This window comes from Mya arenaria, chromosome 17 (genome assembly GCF_026914265.1).
Source record: "Mya arenaria isolate MELC-2E11 chromosome 17, ASM2691426v1".
In the NCBI taxonomy this organism is placed as follows: Eukaryota; Metazoa; Mollusca; class Bivalvia; order Myida; family Myidae; genus Mya; species Mya arenaria.
In genome coordinates, this window is record NC_069138.1 from 3,334,148 (window position 1) to 3,360,000 (window position 25,853).

The 25,853-nt window shown below is 33.8% G+C and overlaps 1 protein-coding gene across 8 annotated transcripts in view; it reads left to right on the forward strand.

Moving 5' to 3' along the window:
• Window positions 1-211: 211 nt before the first annotated feature.
• The window catches only part of LOC128224163 (uncharacterized), a 31,049-nt gene continuing 5,407 nt past the window's right edge, over window positions 212-25,853 (forward strand). For 6 of the 8 annotated variants that reach the window (XM_052933889.1, XM_052933892.1, XM_052933893.1 and 3 more), the window contains exons 1-6: window positions 212-400; window positions 22,016-22,657; window positions 22,900-22,953; window positions 23,366-23,854; window positions 24,205-24,261; window positions 25,412-25,853. The exon at window positions 25,412-25,853 is cut by the window's right edge and continues 32 nt beyond it. In XM_052933889.1, the coding sequence (XP_052789849.1) occupies window positions 22,048-22,657; window positions 22,900-22,953; window positions 23,366-23,854; window positions 24,205-24,261; window positions 25,412-25,853 (1,652 nt within the window). In that variant the 5' untranslated portion in view covers window positions 212-400; window positions 22,016-22,047. Of the gene's footprint in view, window positions 401-5,065; window positions 5,197-20,600; window positions 20,663-22,015; window positions 22,658-22,899; window positions 22,954-23,365; window positions 23,855-24,204; window positions 24,262-25,411 lie in introns of those variants that run through there. The other 2 variants (XM_052933890.1, XM_052933891.1) reach the window with 2 other exon arrangements.

The window sequence follows — 25,853 nt, forward strand, 5'->3', positions numbered from 1 at the left end:
ACATAGAAGACATTGACGAATCTTATTCAATGGAGATCTCAATCGATTTCTTTTCATACTTTTGCAAAAAGTATATTGAATGTAATTGGTTCGTCATTATTTAGTGTCAATGATCGATTGTATTGGGTTCCAATGCATTCATCTGGTTTTGGAAAGAACTATTAATATCTGTTTGACAAAGCGAAAGTGTTATTACGTCAATTGCATTCAATCGTGTTAAGTGTAAGGTATTGCTTTGCTTGAAAACGTGGCATTCCTTCATAGACCTTCAAAACAACCATTTCATTAACTTATTTACAAAAGAGACTGCGAATGTAATAACATTGTAAACGATTTTTCTCTTTGGGATGGATTCAGTTTGTGCTAACATGACGTTGTCGTGCTGAATGTAACTGGTCAGGTAAGCTTATATATTAGTTCTAAATTTTATTTAAAATACAGTAACTTTCCAAAACATTTATTATTTTAATATGTGATTTTAGATTTAAAGCCATTTTGTATATAATGTCAAAACTTTTCCATCTTTCTGTATTCTGTACCAGCAGTCATGACAAATGATTAAATAGAAAATATTGAAGTGAGGTTTCGTTAGTAACATCGGAAAAAAAACAACAACAAATAAAGCTGCCAAAATTGGATTTAAAAATAAAGTGTATGAGGTCTTGATAAATATGCTAATTTTAAGAAATCCAAGATAAAGTTTTACAGGCAAAACCATTTCAGAGGTCACGGTAAACATGATGTACGTAATAATTCAAGGATTGATTTTAGAAAAGGCAATGTAGGACACCATGTACTCCTAGAACCAAGAAATGTATAACTTGGTAGCTTAACACCGAAATGGACAGCCATCGAGAACATGGTAGATTAGTGTAATAAATGTTTGATATCGATGCATACTGTTAAGCTTTTTCACACAAAATAAGATATCATAATTCGTACGAGATGACAGTGACTTTGGTGGCAACATTTACGTATAGTGCGATCGTCAGGTGATCCTTAGGTGAATATCGAACATCAGATGATGTCGATCTATCGTCATGTAAAGTTCGATCACAATATTAAGGTCGATCGTCATGTTAAAGTCGATCGCCAGGTAAGGGTCGATCGATCGTCAAGTGAAGGTTAATCGTCAGATAAAAGTAGATAGTCATATTAAGATCGGTCGATCAATCGTCATGTTCAGGTCGATCGTAAGGTTACTGTTAGGTGAAAGTCGATGCGCAGGCGAAGTTAGATCATCAATCAATACAATGCTCTGTTTTACTTATGATGGCATGCGGAGTTTCAATTTTTATAGATTGTTCTTGATTCCCTAACATATATCAGTGAATGAAATGGGAAAACTAAATACCAATATATTTTAGATAATGTCAAATAAATGATTTATACATCATTGCTTATTGGTTATAATGTTTATGGCAATAAGATGCAATCTACAGGGACAAATCCAATGGCCAATATTTATCAGTGACTCTGTTTAAAGGCAAGACACAACATACACTAAATGATAAACACACAGCATACAAAACAATACAGATATACCAAATGTGAAACGGTCAGTGAAACAGAAGTTCACTGGGCATTTAACCGATTTATAAGTACTCAACCTCACATTTGACCTAATATTCTATAATAATGCAAACTTGAAAATATATTAACGCAATGAATACTGCACAGACAAGCCTAGTTTATTTAGAACTATCGATTGAAAAAAAGGGATGCAAACGAATATTCGAATATTCAAATATTCGATCAAACGTTTGGTATTCGAATGTCAAAATCGGTATTCGAATATTCGATGTTTTTTGTTTAATAAATAAAAAAATAATCCTTTTGCCTACATTTGTTGTTTAATTGTGTTTACAATTCGTTTGACTTGTTTTTTTACAAGTATGTGATGACAATACACTATACACGCGTCATAAGTCTATTAGGGCATATGGTTGTGTATTATAAACAGTCCCAGAAGTTTTCAAAAATTGGCTATAAGACAAGTGACATCAAACAAGTTCCAAATATGTTTGTGGAAATTTGAATTTCCAGCCCAATTAAAGACATGGGAAATCGGCCTGTACACCGACGCTTCCAGTTAAGTTGTGCAATGTATTTAAAATCGCCGTGACGATATGAATGCGATGTGCCTCTTACATGTACGTACCACAAACTGTTTTCTGTGTTTCATTTTATCGTTTATGAGTTGAAATGTAATTGTATGGTATATCATTTGAAGATATAGTTCTTGTTTGTTGTACAATAAATTGGTCAAAATCCACGTTTGTTTTCGTTTTTTGTTTTATTATATTACTTGTTCTCGAGTTGGTTTGTTTTTTCCATAGTTATGTTTAGTTAAGGTCAATCCTAGAACGAGGCTGTTTGTCCTACAGAAAATCCCTCTGTTATCTATTAGCATCAATAAACTGGGAATTTATGATCACCGCCGGTCTGATTTTGTATTGTTTACAAAAATGAATGCAGTGGAATTGAAATTATTTGCTTTTGTGTTTTGCTTGTTTAATTTAGTTTGCCTTTCGTTGGGATGCGAAATGTGAGAAGTTAATTAAGGGATCAGGATCCGTCACATGTAACGGCTTTGTCAAAGAAGGGCACAAAGGCCCCGGCTACAACTATAGCGAATACTAATAGTTAACTACAACTTCAAAAGATTCATTTTGGTATCGATCAAAAGAATTACCCAATTTTCGAATATCAATTTTGCCATTTGTTTCCATCCCTAATTTTGAATAATGTTATAAACTATTTGTTGCATATACCTTGTTATATTTAATGTATACTTCTAACTGCTTACGCTCATGCCTTACTACCTGTAGTTTAGTTCTTAAGGTATTTGACGTATATGACATTTTAATGCCCGGTGTGTTCGTTAACATACTTAAGTTATCAGGGGCTTGTTGACGCATCTCATTATTAACGGGTTCAACGGGTTTCTCATTTGGCATGACCTTGTTGAAATCTCCCCAAAATAAAGAGCTCTTTGACATATCTCAATTATCACAGGCTCGTTAGAGGAATATTATTACAACGGGCTTGTAAACGTATCTTAGTAATCATGAGGTCGTTGACATATCTTAATTATCACTGGCTCGTTAACGTACCTCAATTACCAAGGGTTCGTCGATGTATTTCCATTATCACGGGCTCGTTGACATATATCAAAAATCCCTGGCTCATTCCCATTTATCAACTATATCGTACTCGTTGACATATCTTAATTATCCTGGGCGCGTTGACGTTTTTCAACTACCGCGTTATCGTTTACGTATCTGAATACCACGGTCTCACTGACATATCTAAATTATCACGGATTTATTGACGTATCTCAATTTTCACCGGCTTGTTAATGAATCTAATTTGTAATGTGGTCTTTAAAGTATCTATGTAACAATTTTATACCATGGTTTATCACTTAAACGTCACATTTGGACCGTTATCTTATCGTTATGGCACTTACAAGGATTTGGTATCTAACGCAGAAGATCTAAGGGATCATCAGGCCTAAGGGCACCCTATGATTACCCATTTACATCAACGACTCCAGTCGATTCGTACAGGACCAAACAATACTGATGCATACATATACCATTCAAGTATCTCTAATCCATAACATATGTAGTCGTGTACACACATATATCAATAAGAGATATGATTGTCTGAGTGGCTATGTAATGGTTCCCATTTTTACTCATTGCCTTTTTTGTTTCAAAGATAACCGATAACAATAAGCATTTTTTTTCTGGCATTTACACGATCCTTCAGTTGTATATACCCGATGAAAAGGACAACAAAAATAAAGAGATGAAACAAAATGAAGGATAACAGAACTGCTATTTCTTTTGTATAATGGACTGAACATATTTCAAAACTTCACAGAGAGCAATGCAAGCGAATATCAGCGCTCATCTTGTGGTCTCAGTCAACCAAGGAACTTCACTGGACATCATTAAAGCTAACAAAAATCTTAATTGCTTATGCTAAGAATAAAATGTATTCTGATGGTAGTCTTATTGTTAAATTTGCTAAATTGTACTCGTTGCAAAGGCCAAATGAACTTAATGATACTCATTTGTTATCTACCTTCGGGAAAACCTTGATATATTAGAAAGCAAAACACAGTACGAAGATTTATTCATCTAGATTTTCAATGGTTATAAATGCCATTTTAAATGCCATAATTACATCAGTTGATAAAGAAGTTTTAATGAGAGAATATCGATAACCAGCACTTAAAGCCGAATGCATTATAAGAGTAAATCAAATATCTCATTTGTACGCCTACTTAATGTATACAATCACTCCAGTATGTGACAGTGTACCTGATCGCATTATACAATAAGCAAATACAGTCTTGTTACACAAATAAAGACTGCAAGTTCATTCAGATTATAGATTTTTGACAGAATGATTGCAGAAAGGTCAAATCTTTAGATCGTTTCATATAAGTATGATTACCTTCAACGGAAAATCTAAGGTGAACAAAATAATAATTCAAACTCTCCAAACTCGAATTGTCAATATCGGTCTTTTATGATTTCTCTTTATTAAGCTATACCCTTTCAAATGCTATGAAATTAGATGAGATTACCAGGGATCGCAATTTAACATTACGGCATGACATGATGTAACAAAAACCTTATTTGAACACTGCAGAGCTTAATACTGATCAAATTATGGTGAGCATCGAGACGACCGCTTTCTTAATGAATCTCAGTCTGTACAATGCGTCTAGTTCATCGTTTAGAAAAAGGTTTAAATTCGAATCAATTAAAGTAAAACACACAAAAAGAAAACCATTCAAACAAAATTTAGGTATTCAAATATTTAAATACTTAATATTTATAATCTGCGAACTACGACCTAGTAAATCATCTTTCAGACGTAATAAATTCAATAAAATGGTTTTACTTGAGTTTGAAAAGAACTATGCATATCTATTTGAAGATGAGACAAGTTTTAGAATTATTATACAAAGCACAATTGTGTTGATTCGATCACATTGAATCGTATTATAAGTAATTGCTTTGAGTGAGGATGTTTTACGTAGCATTCATTTATACACCTTACGGCAAAGATTGTGAATCAATTATAATAATTTTTCAATTTTTATTCAAACTATTAGCTGAATTTTTCTCTTTGGAAATGGATCTCCCTATGTTCTGAAGGTATCCTAACTTGAAGGTAACTTTTTTAACTTTGTTTTTGAACTTTTACTTTTATTTGAAACAGCCAAGAGTGGAAAGAATCACATTATTGTATGTGTAATGTTGGATTTTAGTTTTCGTATTACGTACCGGTAGTCACAAATTAAAGTATTCCGCATCCGTATTTCAAATTAATACATTGTACAGTGTACAAGCCCAGTAACCTACTATGTTTCCGGGAACACGATAAACCTGCGTGGTATAAGCATTCCAAAAAATAGTTTTTAAAGTATACAGAAGGTAAACATGTCATTAACATGATTTCCAAGAAAAATATGAAAACAACGAAAAAATGTCGGAGGTCGAGGTAAACATGCTGTAAAGATTAAGTTTCAAATAACAAAATAAGGTAGGAAGCCATGGTCAACATCCTGAGTATAGCAAATATAATAATAAGTTTAAAAATAAATCATATTGCAGAGGATCATGCTAAAGAGATTTGGTTTAAAGTTACAAGATAACGTAGAAAGTCATGGCCAACATGCTGGGTATAGAAATTAAGATTTTCATATTAGATTAAGGAGGAGGGCCAATGGATTATTCTTGAAAAAGCTATATTTTCTTTTATTTAAAGGAATTGTATTATTCTAACACGGCATTAAGGCAATGATTACAACCCCTTCTGTTTTACAACAGCAAGTTCACTATTTAGATGAGGTTTCTGTTAATTTAAATTTACGTGTTTGGAAATTAATTTCAGATGCTATCCAGTATTAAGGACATTTATTAAGCAGTTTTCTGCGAATATTGTATTTAATATACTCAAAAACTCTGGTAAAAATACGTCCAACAGCGTCTCAACGGTACACAGAGTTTTTATTCTCAAGAAGTAGGTTTATTTGTCATATTCTGCCACTACTTGTTTGTAGTTAATTTTGAAATATGCCTTTTATATTTATAACATATTGTTGGTACGTCTTCATACTTAAAGTATTGCGGAATGCATGTTTGAACATTTTTGTATTCTTGAATAAACCAATATGAGCGCAATTAAGACTCTGAATCTGTTATTAAAATGATATTTTCCGCTTCCTTTTCCAGTAAGCGTAAACAATTAAACTAGAAGGCATAACAAAGTAAAATGAAGTCGATGTTTACCATTTAGTAACACAAATAGTATTACACTGCTCGATATAAAATGTTCGACGTTGTTTTAGTTTTATGTTCCCATTAATTGTCTTGTCATGTGATCTTGTCTTCCCTTTCTTTCTTTAAATAATAAAAAAGTATTAATATTATATTACCTTTATCAAATATGTGATCATTGTTTAAGCTTATATAAGGTTTGCAAGCGTATAAATTCTGTGGTGCATCTTGCTTTGAATTTATACGAATTAATTACTTTATCTGTAAATAATATATGTTCTACTGGATAGATGGTTAAGTTATCCAAACTTTGTTCGTTCTTATACAACTGTTGATATAAAAAAATGCAGGATAAATTATCATTTTCAATGTTATAAACATGTTCTCCTTACCGGGCTTTCAATGGCCTCCCTACCTGTCCAACATTCTATATTCCACTATTTTCCTCATTTCAAGTCAGAACATATTTGAAATTAGTTGATTTTCAAGTGATGTAAAATTTTGGTTACCAGGCTTGACGATATTCCCTAAAGACAAATGGCGTGGAAACACGAACTTTTTCATTACACATCGGATACCTTAATACAGATTTCGCAGTTTAGATTTAAGTATAAACATTGTATCACTGATAAGGATGATTGTTGTACTGTGAATTTATAGGTAAAACTTTTTTAAGGTAACGGAAATCTGAGGTTTGCCAATGATCTATTACTACCAAAATACAGTTATAAGCACTTGGTAGGTATTGCTATTGGCAAATTTACGACCCAACTCTAATGATAATACTTGTTATTCAATCGATAAGGCTTGCGTATGGTACTATACGGTTAAAGACTATTATATTTAGGCTTTGTAGTCGATACGCTAGTGTAGCAAATGAACGGTACACTCTGGAGGAAAATGTCAATTCTAAGTAGAGTTATAAAATTAACATATGTTATGGAAATTGTGCAGCGTCGCAAGATTTTGGAACTTTAAAAAGAGTGTTACAAACATGAGAAGCATTATTTAATAAAAATGCCAATAATGATAAATAACTTATATGTTTTAATTTCTTCCAAATCTCTTGCTTTAAGAAATTTTTCATTGCACCAACATATCTTGACTACATTTATAGTGTCCTGTATACGAAATCACTTTTATTTCGATGACTCATAAAGTTAAACGTGAACCAGTCTCTCTGACTTTAACCTGTCTACATTACATTAACATGTCTCTTTTACGTGAACCAGTTTCTCTAACGTTACCAAGTCCGTCTAACCTGACCCAGTATCTCTAACGTGCAGCAGTCTCTCTAACAACAACAAATCTCTCTAAAGTGTCCCAGTCTCTATAACGTAAACCAATCTCTCTAAGGTGACACAGTCTCTCTTACGTGAACCAGTCTCTATAAAGTTAACCAGTCTCTCTAACGTGACCCAGTCTCTCTTACGTGACCCAGTCTCTCTTACGTGAACCAGTCTCTCTTTTGTGACCCAGTCTATCTTACATGACCCAGTCTTTCTTACGTGAACCAGTCTCTCTTACGTGAACCAGTCTCTCTAAAGTGAACCAGTCTCTCTAACGTAAACCAGTCTTTCTAACGTGGCCCAGTCTCTCTAATTTGACCACGTTTCGCTAACGTGAAACAGTCTCTTTAACGTGAACCTATCTCTTTTACGTGAACCAGTCCCTCTTACGTGAACCAATCTCTCTAACATTAGTCAGTCTCTCTAGCATGCCCAGTCTCTTTTAAGTGAACAAATCTCTCTTACATGAACCAGTATCTTTAACGTTAAACAGTCTCTCTTGCATTGACAAGTCTCTCTGAAATTCCCAGTCTCTTTCAAGTGAATTAATCTCTCTAATGTGAACCAGTTTGTCTTACGTTAACTAGTCTCTCAAACGTTAAACAGTCTCACTAACATGAACCAGTCTCTTTAACATGCCCAGTCTTTTTAAAGTGAACCAGTCTCTCTAACGTGAACCAGTCTCTCTATATTGAACCATTCTCCCTTACGTGATCCAGTCTCTTTTACGCGAACCAGTCTATCAAACGTGAACCTGTCTCTCTAACATTAACCAGTCTCTCTAATATGCACAGTCTTTTTAATGTGTACCAAACTCTCTTACGTGAAAAAGTCTCTTTAACGTGAACCTGTCATTCTAACGTGAACCAGTATCTCTTACGTGAACAAGTCTTTCTAACGTGACCCAGATTCTCTAAAGGGAATCAGTCTTTCTTACGTGGAGCAGTCATTCTAAAGTGAACAAGTCTCATTTACGTGAAAAAGTCATTCGAAAGTAAACTCTTACGAAAACTTGTCTCTCTAACGTGAACAATTATCTCTTACATGACCCAGTCTTTATTATTTAACATAGTCTCTTTTACATTACCCAGTTTCTCTTACATTACCCAGTCTCTCTCACGTGAACCAATCTCTCTAACGTGAACAAATTACTCTTACGTGAACCAATCTCACTAACGTAAACCAGTCTTTTTAACGTGGTTCAGTCTCTCTAACCTGACCTAGTCTCGCGAACATAAGACAGTCTTTTTAACATATATCATTCTCTCTAACTTGACCCACTCTCTCTAACTTGAACCAATCCCCCTAACATGAACCATTCTATCTTACGTGAACCAGTCTCTCTTACGTAAACCAGTCTCTCTAACATTAACATGTCCCACTCACGTGAACCAGTATCTTTAGCGTAAACAAATATTTTTACGTGAACCAGTCTCTCTTACCTGAACCAGTCTTACTTACTTGAACCAGTCTCTCTAACGTTAACAAGACTCTCTAACATTAACCAGTCTCTCTAACATGCCCAGTCTCTTAAAAGTGAACCAATATCTCTTACGTGAAACAGTTTCCTTTAGGTTAACCAGTCTCTCTAACTTGAACCAGTCTCTGTAACTTGAACCAGTCTCTCTAACGTGAGCCAGTCTCTTTTACGTGAACCAGTATATCTAACATTAACCAGTCTCTCTAACATGACCAGTCTTTTTAACATGAACCAATCTCTTTTACTTGAATCATTCTCTCTAACGTGAACCAGTCTCTTTGACGTGAATCATTCTCTCTAACGTGACCCAGTCTTTCTTAGGTGAAGCAGTCATTCTAAAGCAAACAAGTCTCGTTTATGTGAAACAGTCATTCTTAAGTAAACCAGTCCTTCTAAGGTAAACCAGTCTCTCTAACGTGAACCTAAATCTTTTACATGACCCAGTCTCTATTATGTGACCTAGTCTCTCTTACATTACCCAGTCTCTCTCACGTGAACAACTTCTCTTACATGAACCAATCTCTCTAAAATGAACCAGTCTCTCTAACGTTATCCACTCTATTTTACCAAAAACATCAGACTGACAAAACCTGTTTGGCATATATGAATTGAAAGTGAAAATAACAGCGGTTTCAAACAATGACCTTAAGGTGTAGAAAGTCTTCATATTTCAGACAATAATTTAACGGTCGATGATATCCTTAAATTTAAAACAAAGGTCTTACGATCTAGGAAGGTCGCGTACTTCAAGCAACGAGAAAGTCGACCCGTCACGTGATGGTACATACTGTATTATATAGTGATCAGGACACAGATAGCCGAGTCGATACTGCTGCAAAATGATCACAAGTTAGCTAGCCTAGCTGACACTGCCGCACATTGATCAAGAGGTAGCTAGCATAGCTTGTATTTCCATATAGTGACCAGGTGGTAGTCAGCGTAGCTGATTCTACCGTATAGTGATCAAGGGCTAGATAGTGTAATTGATTCTGCCGTTATGTGATAGGGAGGTAGCTAGCCTAGCTTATTCTGCCGAATCATGATCAGGAGATAGCTAGCCTAGCTGATACTGCCGTATAGTGACAGAGAGGTGGCTAATGTAGTTTTTGTGGGTATTAAGTCGAATGTTATAGTTCAATATAATATTGAAACATATTCGTAACCACACTCGCCAAACCAGCATATTCGGATTTTGTATAACTAAACTCTGACATAAGTTATTTTTGTACTTGTCACTAAAATTCCCAAGTGGCACTTTCATTATTTATTATTCTGATGTCCAATTTGTTAGTCAATGTGCAATTAATATGCGTAACTTCATTTGTATTGACACTATTGTTATGACAATGTATGCACACATTTGTTAAGCCTGGACGAAAATAACTGTTTTAAAAGGTATTTAAGGGAACTATATCGAACAGCTGTCTTTGTACACTGTATCATACTTTTGCGGAGTTGACACGTTTCGTTTGGCTTGATTCTTCTGTTCGCATGTGACGTCTCTATCTAACCGTTTTCTACTTGAATTACTCAGTTTAACTGTTTTTGTATTTGTTCTACATAATATTTCATTATTTTCACTGACGGTCTTATTTGTGGCACGTCTCTGGTCGAGTATGTATAAGTCATCTAATTTTGTATCATTTTCGAGTTTCTCTATTTTTTATATATTTTGTATATGCTGTATTTATTAAGATCCAAGAAGGAGGGATTGAACGTTACGATGGCTGATCGCTACTACAGCCTTATCACCTTGCTCGTTGATGTTTGTACGCCTTTCCTTAGAGAGCTTTTTCTGTTCTATGCAAAGGCTGATAAATCTACGCAGTTCAACGACATTCAACAGTACATGTCAGCAAAGGAACCATTTGTTCTAAAACGTTTCCCGAAGTATATTTATGAGAAGATATACAACTCGGGTCCTATTGATGAAAGTAAATGGGACGTTACTGTCTTAACGCGTTTGATTATTGACATGTTTGGTTTGCCAAAAAACGTGACAGACAAGGTTGACCAGATAAGAACTGATAGAAACACGCTTCAGCATATTAACCAGCTTCAAAGCTTATCGGAGCAAGATTATAAAAAAACATGGACATCAATAGAACAAAGTATTACCCAACTCGCTTCAAAGCTGTCTCGTGAATTTCAACAACAGACTAAAGAAGACATAAATAAAGCAAGAACAGGTCCCTTTCCACACATTTGCAATACGTTAACAACTTGGTGTCTGAGTATGGCCGGTGATCTCGGAGAAATAAAAGAGAATACAAAAGTAGCATCAAGCGATATCGCTGAAAAAGCACCAATGATTAAAGTGACACTCTTATATAACATCAATACATACACATGTACAAGAAACATACCTTTTGACTGATAAACCATTAACTTCTAACTAAATATTGCACTCATGCACAATAATAATCACTGATAACAAGATTGTAACCGTGAATTTAATAGCGAAAAGCGCAAAAGGTTAAAATGATAAAAGAGTCACTGTGGTCTATTATAGTCTCATTAGGTAGGTTTTTCCTTGTAGTATGTGTTATGTTCTTGAACATAGCATTCTAGATATCGCAACAAACATTGATTTGATATCACGAATTGAAATATGCAAACATTTTAATTCATTTTTAAATAACAATGTGGTTCTGTGATTCTGATCTTGGCACTGTGCTATTGAAAAGGGCTTGTATTAAAACTCTCTACTAATGCACTTGTTTCTGTAATTTTTCATATCAATGTATGATTTTCTGAAAAATGAAAACAACAACAGATATTTAGGAGCAGTATACACATCTACACTATTCCACATTTGTGTGTGTAGTTATTCAAATAATAACAATATGAACATGTGATAATGTGCAAACCTTGCACCCTGAAGGCTTGTCGATTTAATAAAAAGTTAAATAAGGGTTTCCAGGCATTTTTTTTCTGGCCGGTTAAAATGTATTTGAACTGGAACCTAACGCTAAACATGTTATCACCTTGGCTTTAATATGTTACTTTCAACACTTAATATTGATACGGCGATGAGGGGCACAATCAGTCAGAAAGCGTTCTCAATCCCTGTTGATGTGTGTGGTAAAATACGATATACCGGAGTCGAACGTAAACATTTCACCTCAGTGTAAAACCTATAAAGGTCACTGGGGCAATGTGATACAAATACTTTCGACATTTCAAGTACACTGCAAAATGTTCTAAATTAACAGTTACAATGCATATGATTCGATATAAGTACATTGGATATGTTATGCAATTTCAATTACACTGCCTAAGCTATGACATTAAAAGTACACTGCATATGTTAAGACATCACATTTAGTCTGCTTATGTTATGCAATCCAAGTATACTGCATATAACTAAGCAAATATTTGACCATCAACACTAAGCTTATCATCTTTAATTCTTTTATCAGATTACCAATTTCAACTGCGGTTCTGTCGTTTGGAATTTTCGTAGATGCAATATAGAGCTTTAAAATTGTTTTTAATGATTACACCTCAACTTACGAAAATCTTCTTCATAGATTATGACATCAAACGTACACTGTATATGCTATGCAGTCACAAGTATAATGCACATTTTATGACATCACAAGTACACCACATAATTATGTTGTGACATCAAAAGTACACTGCATAAGCAAAGATATTACAAGTACACTACATATGTTATAACATCACAAGTACACTGCATATGTTATAACATCACAAGTACACTGCATATGTAATGACATCACAAGTACACTGTATATGTAATGACATCACAAGTACACTGCATATGTTATGACATTACAAGTCCACTGCATATGTTATAAAATCACAAGTACAATGCATATGTTATGACTTCACAAGTACACTGCATAGGTAAGAACATCACAAGTACACTGCAAATGTCATGACATCACAAGTACATTGCATATGTCATGACATCATAAGTACACTGCATATGTTATAACATCTCAAGTATACTGCATTTGATATGACATCACAAGAACACTGCATATGTTATGACATCACAAGTAAACTGCATATTTTATGACATAACAAGTACACTGCACATGTTATGACATCACAAGAACACTGCATATGTTATGACATCACAAGTACACTGTATATATTATGCCATCACAAGTACACTGTATATGTTATGACACCATGAGTACACTGCATATGTTATGACATCACAAGAACACTGCATATGTTATGACATCACTGGAACACTGCATATGTTATGACATCACAAGAACACTGCATATGATATGACATCACAAGAACACTGCATATGATATGACATCACAAGAACACTGCATATGTTATGACATCTTAAGTGCACTGCATATGTAATGACATCACAAGTACACTGCATATTTAATGACATAACAAGTACACTGCATATGTTATGACATCACAAGTACACATCATATGTGATGACATCTAAAGTCCACATCATATGTAATGACATCACAAGTATACTGAATATGTTATGGCATCACAAGTACACTGCATATGTTATGACATCACAAGTACACTGTATATGTTATTACATCGAAAGTACACTGTATATGTTACGCCATCACAAGTACACTGTATATGTTATGACACCATGAGTACACTGCATATGATATGACATTACAAGAACACTGCATATGTTATGACATCACAAGTACACATCATATGTGATGACATCTAAAGAACACTGCATATGTTATGACATCTCAAGTACACATCATATATTGTGACATCTCAAGTACACATCGTATGTTATGCTATCACAAAGACACTGCATATCATATGACATCACAAGTACACAGCATATAATATGACATAACAAATACACTGCATACAGTATGACATGACAAGTACACTGCATATGTTATGACATCACGAGTACACTGCATACGTAATGACATCACAAGTACGATGCATATGTTATTGCATCACAAGTACACTGCATATGTGATGACCTCTCAAGTTTACTGTATATGTTATGACATCACAAGTACACTGTATATGTTATGACATCACATGTACACATCATATGTTATGACATCACAAGTACACATTATGTGTTATGACATCACGAGTACACTGCATATGTAATGCCATCACAAGTACACTTTATATATTATGACATCAAATGTACTCTGCATATGCTATGACATCTTAAGTATACATCATATGTTATGCCATCACATGTACAATGCATATGTTATGCCATCACAAGTACACTGCATATGTTATGACATCTTAAGTACACGTCATATGTTATGCCATCACAGGTACACTGCATATGTTATGACATCACAAGTACACTGCATATGTTATGACATCAAATGTACTCTGCATGTGTTATGACATCACAAATACACTGTATATGTTCTGACATCAAATGTACTCTGCATATGTTATGACATCACAAGTACACTGTATATGTTATGACATCAAATGTACTCTGCATATGTTATGACATCACAAGTACACTTAATATGTTATGACATCACAAGTACACTGCATATGTTATGCCATCACAAGTACCCTGTATATGTTATGACATTAAATGCACTCTGCATATGTAATGACATCTTAAGTACAGATCATATGTTATGCCATCACAAGTACACTGCATATGTTATGACATCACAAGTACAAAACATTTAATATTAAATAACAAATACACTGCATATAATATGGAATCACAAGTACACATCATATGTTACAACATCACAAGTACTCTGCATACGTAATGACATCACAAGTACACTGTATATATGATGACATCATGAGTGTACTGCATACGTAATAAATCACAAGTACACTGCATATGTGATGACATCTCAAGTACACTGTATATATTATGCCATCACAAGTACACTGTCTATATTATGACATTATGAGTACACGGCATAGGTAATGAAATCACAAGTACACTGTTTATATTATGACATCGCAAGTACACATCATATGTTATGACATCACAAGTACACATCATGTGTGATAACATCACGAGTACACTGCATATGTTTTGCCATCACAAGTACACTGGATATGTTATGACATCACAAGTACACTGTATATGTTATGACATCAAATGTACTCTGCAAATGTTATGACATCTGTAGTACACATCATATGTTATGCCATCACAAGTACACTGCATATATTATGATATCACTAGTACACTGCATATGTTATGACATCACAAGTACACTGTATATGTTATGACATCAAATGTACTCTGCATATGTATTGACATCACAAGTACACTGTATATGTTATGATATCAAATGTACTCTGCATATGTTATGACATCACAAGTACACTGTATATGTTATGACATCACAAGTACACTGCATTTGTTATTACATCACAAGTACACTGTATATGTTATTACATTAAATGAACTCTGCATATGTAATGACATCTTAAGTACAGATCATATGTTATGCCATCACAAGTACACTGCATATTTTATGACATCACAAGTACAAAACATTTAATATTTAATAACAAATACACTGCATATAATATGGAATCACAAGTACACATCATATGTTACAACATCACAAGTACTCTGCATACGTAATGACCTCACAAGTACACTGTATATATGATGACATCATGAGTGTACTGCATACGTAATAAATCACAAGTACACTGCATATGTGATGACATCTCAAGTACACTGTATATGTTATGCCATCACAAGTACACTGTCTATGTTATGACATCATGAGTACACGGCATAGGTAATGGAATCACAAGTACACTGTATATATTATGACATCACAAGTACACATCATATGTTATGACATCACAAGTACACATCATGTGTTATGACATCACGAGTACACTGCATATGTTATGCCATCACAAGTACACTGGATATGTTATGACATCACAAGTACACTGTATATGTTATGACATCAAATGTACTCTGCAAATGTTATGACATCTGTAGTACACATCATATGTTATGCCATCACAAGTACACTGCATATATTATGATATCACAAGTACACTGTATATGTTATGACATCAAATGTACTCTGCATATGTATTGACATCACAAGTACACTGTATATGTTATGATATCAAATGTACTCTGCATATGTTATGACATCACAAGTACACTGTATATGTTATGACATTAAATGTACTCTGCATATGTTATGACATCACAAATTCACTGTATATGTTATGACATTACAAGTACACTGCATATGTTATGACATTACAAGTACATTGTTTATGTTATGAGATCAAATGTACTCTGCATATGTTATGACATCACAAGTACGAAGCATTTAATATTACATAACAAATACACTGCATATAATATGGCATCACAAGTACACATCATATGTTACGACATCACAAGTACTCTGCATACGTCATTACATTACAAGTACACTGTAAATATTATGACATCATGAGTGTACTGCATACGTATTACATTTCAAGTACACTGAATATGTTATGGAATTACAAGTACACTGTATATGTTATGACATCACAAGTGCACATCATATTTTATGACATCACAAGTACACATAATATGTTATGACGTCATGAGTGCACTGCATATGTTATGACATCACAAGTACACATCATATGTTATGACATCACAAGTACATTGCATTTGTTATGACATCACAAGTACACTCTATATGTTATGACATCACAAGTAACATCATATGTTATGCCATCACAAGTCCACTGAATATGTTATGGCATCACGAGTACACTGCATGTGTTATGACATCAAAGTACACATCATATGTTATGACATCAAAAGTACACTGCATATGTTATGCCATCACGAGTACACTGTATATGTTATGGCGTCACAAGAACACTGCATATGTTATGACATCACAAGTACACTGAATATGTTATGGCATCACGAGTACACTGCATGTGTTATGACATCACAAGTACACATCATATGTTATGACATCAAAAGAACACTGCATATGTTATGCCATCACGAGTACACTGTATATGTTATGACATCACAAGTACGCTGCATATGTTTTGACATTACAAGAACACACCATATGTGACAAAAACATGTGAGAGACTTTCTCCTTAAAGACTTATAAAATTCATTCCTTGTTTGTTGGGGTATCATCAGGAGTGCTATTTTTTCCTATTGCTTGGACAATTCAATTCTAATAAGGAAGGAACTACTCCTTATATAAGCTATCAAAGTTTTTTTTCGAATGGACAACTACACAATACGCTATTTCGTTTTTTTACTACATTTTAACAATAATTTATCAACGCCTTCTAGCGGTATTCTTGTATTAAAACTTACCCTTACCAAAAATACCGTCACTGAGAAAGTATTTGACTTATTTCATACATACATGAACACCATGAGGCTGACATTTAAGGCCATGCACAATTTCACCTTTACATCTATCATTACAGGTCATGAAAAAAAGTATTGACAAAGACGATAACATCTGGTGTTATTTTTTTTCTTTTAACATCGGCACGGCGATTAATGACACTCAGCTAGGAAAGATACACATTGTCTTTTAAGTTATGAGGAAACAACAGACAAGTATGTGCCCTGTAATGGAACGATCCTCTTGTTCACGAAATCGAAAGGCACGTGCCAGATATAGAACAAACGCACATACGCACATACGATGCCCTCACATAGTTCATGCATAGTTTCTTTGCATACACATAACCAGTATTGTTAAATATGAAGAGATCGCTGTCATTTCTAAAGCAACTGGCCTTTAATGATTATTAATTACTTTCTGTCTTAATCTTTTAAAAAGCGAAAGGCAGCATGACTATTTACTCAGGTAAATGTAAGACCTTCAAGTGCGTTGTATGTCAATATAGTAATAGAAATGACTGCAGGTAATACAATCATTTTATTAAGAAAATAACGGAACTCAGGCTATAAACTCAATTGCGTTATTAGAGTAATATAACAAATACCGATTCTAGGCTAATTTGAGTAAATCAGAACGAAATCTGAAGGTTATCTTACAGAATTATACAAAGACGATATAATTAATTTTATAGAGAAACTACTAAGAATATTTTCACGATTATGATACTCCATATATTTCTAATATACTACGTAAAGGTCTTACTGATAGAGGAAAAATGCATAATCAATACAGAAGAGAAAAAACATAAACATATACAGTTATATACCGTATGCGTCGAAGGGAGGTAACTTCTATTCATCTCATCGGTGTCGTTTCAAAAGTGTCTTGATATGGTGCTGTAAAGTCAAGCAAATGTTTAATTCGATTTTATTAAAAACAAACACCACTTTTTTTTTCTATTTCTATCTCAAAAGCAAAAGGGTTCAAAATTCTAGTATTTGGACACATTATCATGCACATTTCGTTTAACACAATTAAATGATATGTATGTACATATATATAAAAGATAACCCACGAAAAATCTTGAAAACATTAAGAGCCCGAAATATCCAAAACTTAATCTTAATCGGAATTTGAACCAGTGGAAAACGTTATGGTTGTTAAAGTCTATACACTCTTAACACCAAATCATGACCGTTAAAAGATTAGGAAAACATTCAGGAACAGGATAAACGGATACTAGTATGTTGTAAAGGTTCTCTATCGTCGATTAACCGAAAAACAAAGAATCGCACTGGGCGGACTGTACATGTATGCCTAATAAAAAAGCTTCTTTTCGTCATGTCGAGGTAGTCCTAATAATTTTAACAATGATCTAAAATGTCGACGGAGTCCTTATATAACGCAAACTAATCATCTAACTGGCGAGGGAGTCTTGATATTTCAAACAATGATCTTATTGTCGAGTGAATCCTCATACTTCAATCAATGATCTTACGGTGGAGGAAGGCTTTATCATTTAAACAATAATGTAACTGTTGAGAGATTTCTTATATTCCAAACTAAGATTTAAAGGTCGAGTGAATTCTCATTTAAAAAAAAAACGACTTTACGGTCGTAGAAGTCCTCCTATTTAAACCGATAATCTAACTGTCGAGAGGGTCCTCATAATTCAATGTAAGTTTTACAGTCGAGGGAGTTCTTATATTACAAAAAAAATGTGGAAAGTACAAATGAACTTAAAAGGTAACCAAGATCCAGTTTAAAAGAACACTGTTGAAGTATAACTATCGCTTAATGAACTTAACACAACGTTGAACGTGCACTAATGAACAAATTATACGAGATAAAATTAACGCTGAAAGATCAATGATTAAAAAATAAGTCTAGCAGTGTTCATATCTTTTAGGCAGGCGTGAGAGACTTGCATAAAGTAAGAAAGTAACGGCGGTACCAACCTTGACTTTCACTAAAGAACACTTGTTTACATACAAAATTTACAAAACGCTTTAATTCACAGAATTATTCCTTATCAGATATAACTAAGAACCAAACTTAGTTATGCAAATATGAATACTTCTACATTTACTATTCAATTTAAGAATGAAAAGTGAAATATATTATATTTTACTTTAATTGTTCTTTTTTATATACGTTTATCTTAAGGTTTCTGGTGAATAATAATGTTAAACACGATGCTTGGTGGTCCCATATTACATTCGTATCACATGAATGTTTTCATTGGTAGAGAAATAATATGTAGATACTATACTGATAAGAATTGTGAAAACTGCACAGCAATAGGTCATTTCACTTTAATATTTTAATCGTAAAAAGGCTATACAAAATGCCATAAAATTATCTGTAGTTTTCTTTCAGTCATTTATTTTTCACATTAATTATCATAAGGCAATGCCCTTTCAAATGCTATGGAAGAAAGGTGTGGTCATCAAGTATCGACATGTAACATGAAGGCCACTGACATAAAAAAACAACGAAATCTTATTTGTACATCTTCTTACCTTAATTCATTTCAAAATAATTATGTTAAGCAATTGTATAACAAATTGTTTTAAGACGATCAATAGAGAATGTTGATTATTCATAGATTTTTTTAAAAGCCGTAATTATAAAATACTAGTTTAACGACTTTGATATATTCAACGACGAGTGTCTAAACGATCATTTGTTGGACAGTTCAATATCAATGGAAAAGAGACGCACCAACTTATCTTAAATAAAAAAGGTTGAAGTAGAATCCGTTACATGCTTTGGCAAAGTGTGTACCAAAGTTTAAATTATATAACTCACATCAAGTAGATAATATTTTGAAATTAGTGTTTTATCTAAATAAATGTCGCTGATTTTTAATATAAACTGAACTCTAAATATCTTTTCGAATATCTTATCAGTTAAAAAAGTTTGAACAAAGTACAGCAGTTGTGTTTAAGTCTATCCGATCAAATTGTTTTGGTTTAAGGCGTTGCTCTGCTTGAATATGTTTCACGTTCATCTTTTATACACTGTATATACAATGAATACATTACATATTGTTTTACAAAGATCATAAATCAAAAACAATCCATGTAGTATCTAATTCTAACTGAAACTGTTCGCGAATTTATTATCTTTGAAATTGGATTTATTTTTGTGCTAACAGATTGTGCTTGGGGTAGCTAGAAGCTGACTTTTTAGAGATGTCGAATCTGTTTTAGGACTTCGGTGAGTAAAAAACAGATATTCTGTCTTTCCACAAACAATGCAGAGGATCATGTTCTTCTAGAACCAACAAAAATATGTTGTTGTAATTAAAGAACGAACTACTAAGTTACCTATTAAAGAGTCCAACAGTTTGTGGTTATTATAGTCAGGTAAAGGTCGATTGTAAGAGGTCGATCGTCAGTTGAAGTTCGATCGTGAGGTGAAAGTCCATCGACAGATGTAAGCAAATCGTCATGTTAATAAGGTGAACGTTAATTGGCACGTGCAGGCCGATCGTCACGTTAAGGTCGAATATTAGGTGAAGGTCGATCGTCAGGTGAAGGTCGATGGTTAGGTGAAGGTCGACCGTCACGTGAAGGTCGTCGTTACGAGACGAAAGATACTGTATTATATAGCAAACAGGATAAAGATAGCCGAAGCGATACTACCGCAAAATGATCAAGAGGTAGCTAGTATAGCTTGTATTTCCATATAGTGACCAGATGGTAGTCAGCGTAGCTGATTCTACCGTATAGTGATCAAGGGGTAGATAGTGTAACTGATTCTGCCTTTAAGTGATAGGTAGCTAGCCTAGCTAATTCTGCCGTATCATGATCAGGAGGTAGCTAGCCTAGCTGATGCTCCGTATAGTGACCAAGAGATGGCGCTGGTGTAGTTTTTGTGGATTTTAAGTCGAATGTTATAGTTTAATATTGAAACATATTCATAACCACACTCGCCACACAAGCATATTATGATGTTGTACAACTAAACTCTGACAGAAGTTATTTCTGTACTTGTCACTAAACTTGTCACCCGAGTGGCACTATCATTATTCATTTTTCTGATGTTCAGTTTGTTAGTCAATTTTCAATATAATATGCTTAACGTCATTTATATTGACAAGATGCAAGAAACAAGAATCATAATTTAAATTCGGATATGTGTTAACAATAAACATTAGCGCAATGAGCTATATTCCGACATGATGACACAATAGTTATGACATTGTATACACACATTTGTTAAGCCTGAACAAAAATAACTGTTTTAAGAGGTACTTAAAGCGAGCTGTTTCAAACAGCTGTCTTTGTAAACTGTATCATACTTGAGCGGAGTTGGCACTTTTCCTTGAGCTTGATTCTTCTGTTTGCCTGTGACGTCTCTTTCTCACCGTTGACTACTTAAGTTACAAAATATATCAGTTTAGGTTCATTTGTTTTGCGTTATACCTCACATTTTTCACCGTTGGTTTTATTTGTTTAATGCCTCTCGTCAAGTTTATATTAGATCATCGAGTTTTGCCTTTTTCAGAGTTTTTGTTATATTGTCTACTCTACTTCTCAAATAGTTTGTACATGATATGTTGATTAGGATCCACGTAGCACTGAAGATTAAACGTTACGATGGCTGATCGCTACTACCGCCTTATCACCTTGGTCGTCGATGTTTGCACGCCTGTCCTTGGAGAGCTTTTTCTGTTCTACGCAAAGGCAGATACTTCCACGCCGTTCATAGACATCCAACAGTACATGTCAGCAAAGAAACAATTTGTTCGTCGGCTAAGAGGTCTCCCGAAGCATATTTATGAGAAGATTTACAACTCGGGTCCCATTGACGAAAGTAAATGGGACATTACTGCCATAACGCGTTTGCTTCTTGGCATTTTTAGTTTGCCAACACACGTGAAAGCCAGCGTTGAACAGATAAGAACCGATAGAAACAATCTTCAGCATATTAATCAGCTACAAAGCTTAACGGAGCAAGAATTTGAAAATACATGGAGGTCAATAGAACAAAGTATTAGCCAACTCGTTTCAAATTTGTCTCCCGTATTTCAAAAACAGACAACAGAAAACATAAATAAAGCAAGAACAGGTAACTTTCCAAATATGTTCAATACGTTCACAACTTGGTGTCTGGGTATGGGTGGCAACCTACAAGAAATAAAAGAGAATACAAAGGTAACAAGACAGATTGTAGAAGAGGTCACAGAAGAGTACGTGGACAGCCAAGGTAAGGGTGTATAAGGTATAATATTTACTTAAATGCGCCTACGTATACGATAAGAACGTATCGTGAGTAAACTGAAGATGTTTATCGATTAAGGTGTTTCAGATGACTGGCTCTAAATGGAGAGGGTGAACTTGTTCAAAAAAACTTTATACTCTATTTGTATGCTATATTTAATAAAATAAAAAAAATTACTACGAATATTTTCTTTTTTTATTACTCTTTCTTTCAAATTGATTTTTCAGGAAGAGCTAAAAAGCGCGTAAAAACAGTTGATAACAGATTAAGGCGAATGAAAGGTACATTTGAAAATATAATAAAACAAATTAATAAAATCAAATATAACATAAAAATGTACAAAGGAACACAAACCACGGGCTTCAAAAAGTAAATTCAGTATTTAAGATCTAGAGTCAAAGTGAACACAGGTGAACGTATATAAGCATAATAGGTTCACATAAAACGAAAACACTAATTCCAACCAGAACTTCTAAAGAAAATATTAGTAAGCATACACTAAATATTAAAGCAGATTTATTATAGCTATCTAAACATTTAAACCTTTAGTAGAAAGTAAAGAATGATATAATCACACAGATAATAATAATAATAATAATAATAATAATAATAATAATAATAATAGAAATAATAATAATAATAATAGAAATAAAAATAATAATAATCGTAAATAAGTTATTTCATTTAATTTAGAACGCTTTGAGCTAACGATGTCTGGAGAGCTGCTGGATGATTTTGAGCCACCCGAATGTATTACACAAGTACGAGAATATCTCCAACAAAAGCGCCATGTTATTGTCACAGGGACCGCTGGTCGATCGTATCTACAGGTTGCCTTGTCCGCAATAAAAGAAGTGATTAATCCTACACTTAACGTTAGTGGTGAAGTAGCTTATATTTACGATTGGGACAGTATTGAAACTTCCGAGTTTAAGTTAATCCTTTGCCAAAACCCATTCGGTGACGAAGTTTTTGAAAAAAAAAAGGCGTTTGTGATGCGTGAAGGCCTTACGCGGACTCTTAAATCTGCTAATGATGGAGAGTTGACGCTTGCAATCGTGACAAGGAAAGATGTTCTTCGTCAAGCTCAAAAGTTTTTTGGGATGGACGATCATGTGTTACAAAACATTGTTGAACCGTATACAAAAACAACGGAGGACAACCCTGAAATCATCAATCATAGTAACTCTCTATAAAGATAAATCTCTTAAAATCGTTTTTTCTAGTAATTCAGTCTTTTCTTTACATCAGATAAAAAAATAATCGAAATCAGCTTGAATCCTTAAAGTCGACAACATTATGATTGATATGATCGGGTTACGTTTATATACTAGGAAATAATGAGGTATCATATTATATATTGATCAGTATTTTTCTATGTTTATTGTGTTGAGTTTCTAGCTCTCATTCTTATTTCAATATGTGGTCAGATTTTATTTTCAATACATGTGTTTATATCCAAATTAAAAAAAAATACAAAATACAAACATCGTTTAGTGACCACAACGTATTTGCTATTTGTATTATTTAAGGATCCGGGATGAATGATAGTATACTTTCACAAAGCACGACGAACAGCGCTATACAAGGTAAGACAATACCTAGTCAATTAAAAAATGTAGTGAAAGATTATAAGAATAGTTATTGTATTTATTGATAGACGAGCATTATTTTTGAAAATCATTCAAGACTCGTAGCAAATTGGAGTTTTATTCATATATACAAGTTTGTTTGAACCAAGCAGGAATTTAGAACGGTGGTCATAGTATACAATATATGTAAGATCTGACAAGAGCCGTCATTTTATACACAATAGTTTCCAGTAAGAAAATGCAAAAACGACCGACCTGCTTTAGTGATGAGCCGAACACCACATGAAAAGAAAATGAACATCTGATGGTTTTATTAAGTTAATAAAAAAATGCATCCTAGACGACATCCGTAAATAAATAACAACACACTTAACTTAAAACAAAATCTGTGTTTATGTCATATCCGGTAAGATAACGTCATTATATTTTCATGGCGTTATTTGCTATTTAGATAAAACATCAAGTACCGGACGTCTTAAAAATAGTTCACGAAATCTATACGAAATACCACGTTTTCCTCTTAAGATTGGAAAATAATCTACTGTGTTCAAATCAATCTTCATTATATATACAAAAGGAGAAATAAACGTATGACTAGATATAATATGGCCTATTAAGCACTTATTTTTGCCAATTGATATAATTACAAACATGGAGTGATATATTTTCATACCATTAAAAATAGAGCATTGATATATTAGTCATGTGCAATACAAAAAAATACTTGATGGCGTTATAAAACCGGAAAGAAGGTACTAAATGTGACCATTTTTAATGACTAGTCGATGTTAAAAAAATAATTGAAATGAATTATATCAAAAGAAAAGCAAAGAGTAAATTGATAAAATACCTGACAAAGAAGAGATCAGTTTTGGTGTTATGCTCAAATATGCAAATTTCGGAATTCTTTAACTACATCTGCTCAGTTGTAGAGTTTTACCTATTGATATCACATAACCAAATCCTAACCATCTGTGGGAATTGTACATACCGATCGGTAATTTCGTTATATATTTTTAAGGGGATGGTAACAACAAAAGTTAACAAATATGGTCCACATTGTTTTCTTTCCAAATGTAAGTAAGGCTAGCTTACATATACGGAACAACTGTTATTTGTCTACATGCCTTGTATTATTTACAACCAGAAATGAGTTCCTGCTATCTTCAACAAATAGACGAATTGCCACTGAATGAATCAGTATTCAAAAAGGCGAAATCCACTTTGAAGAAAGAAAGAGTCGTTGTTCTTGTGGGTAGAAATGGGCCTGCCATACGTTCCTGCATAAAACTACTAGCTGAACAGTTTGCACCAAACAACTGTTTGGTAATGAGTAATCCAGATGACATCAAACACCTTGATGCGGAAACGGCAATGGCAGTATTTCTACACATCACGGGACAGTATGCATTCGATATCAGCAAAAGTCGTCGATGGTTCGAGTACTTTGATTTCATTTATGCTCGTGTGAAATCAAACAAACTCCGCGTTGTACTGGCTTTTCAACCGTCGGCCCTTACGCGCTGCATCACCAAAATCAATGCTCATGAACTGCTAAGACATACTGTGGAGATAAACTACAAGGACAT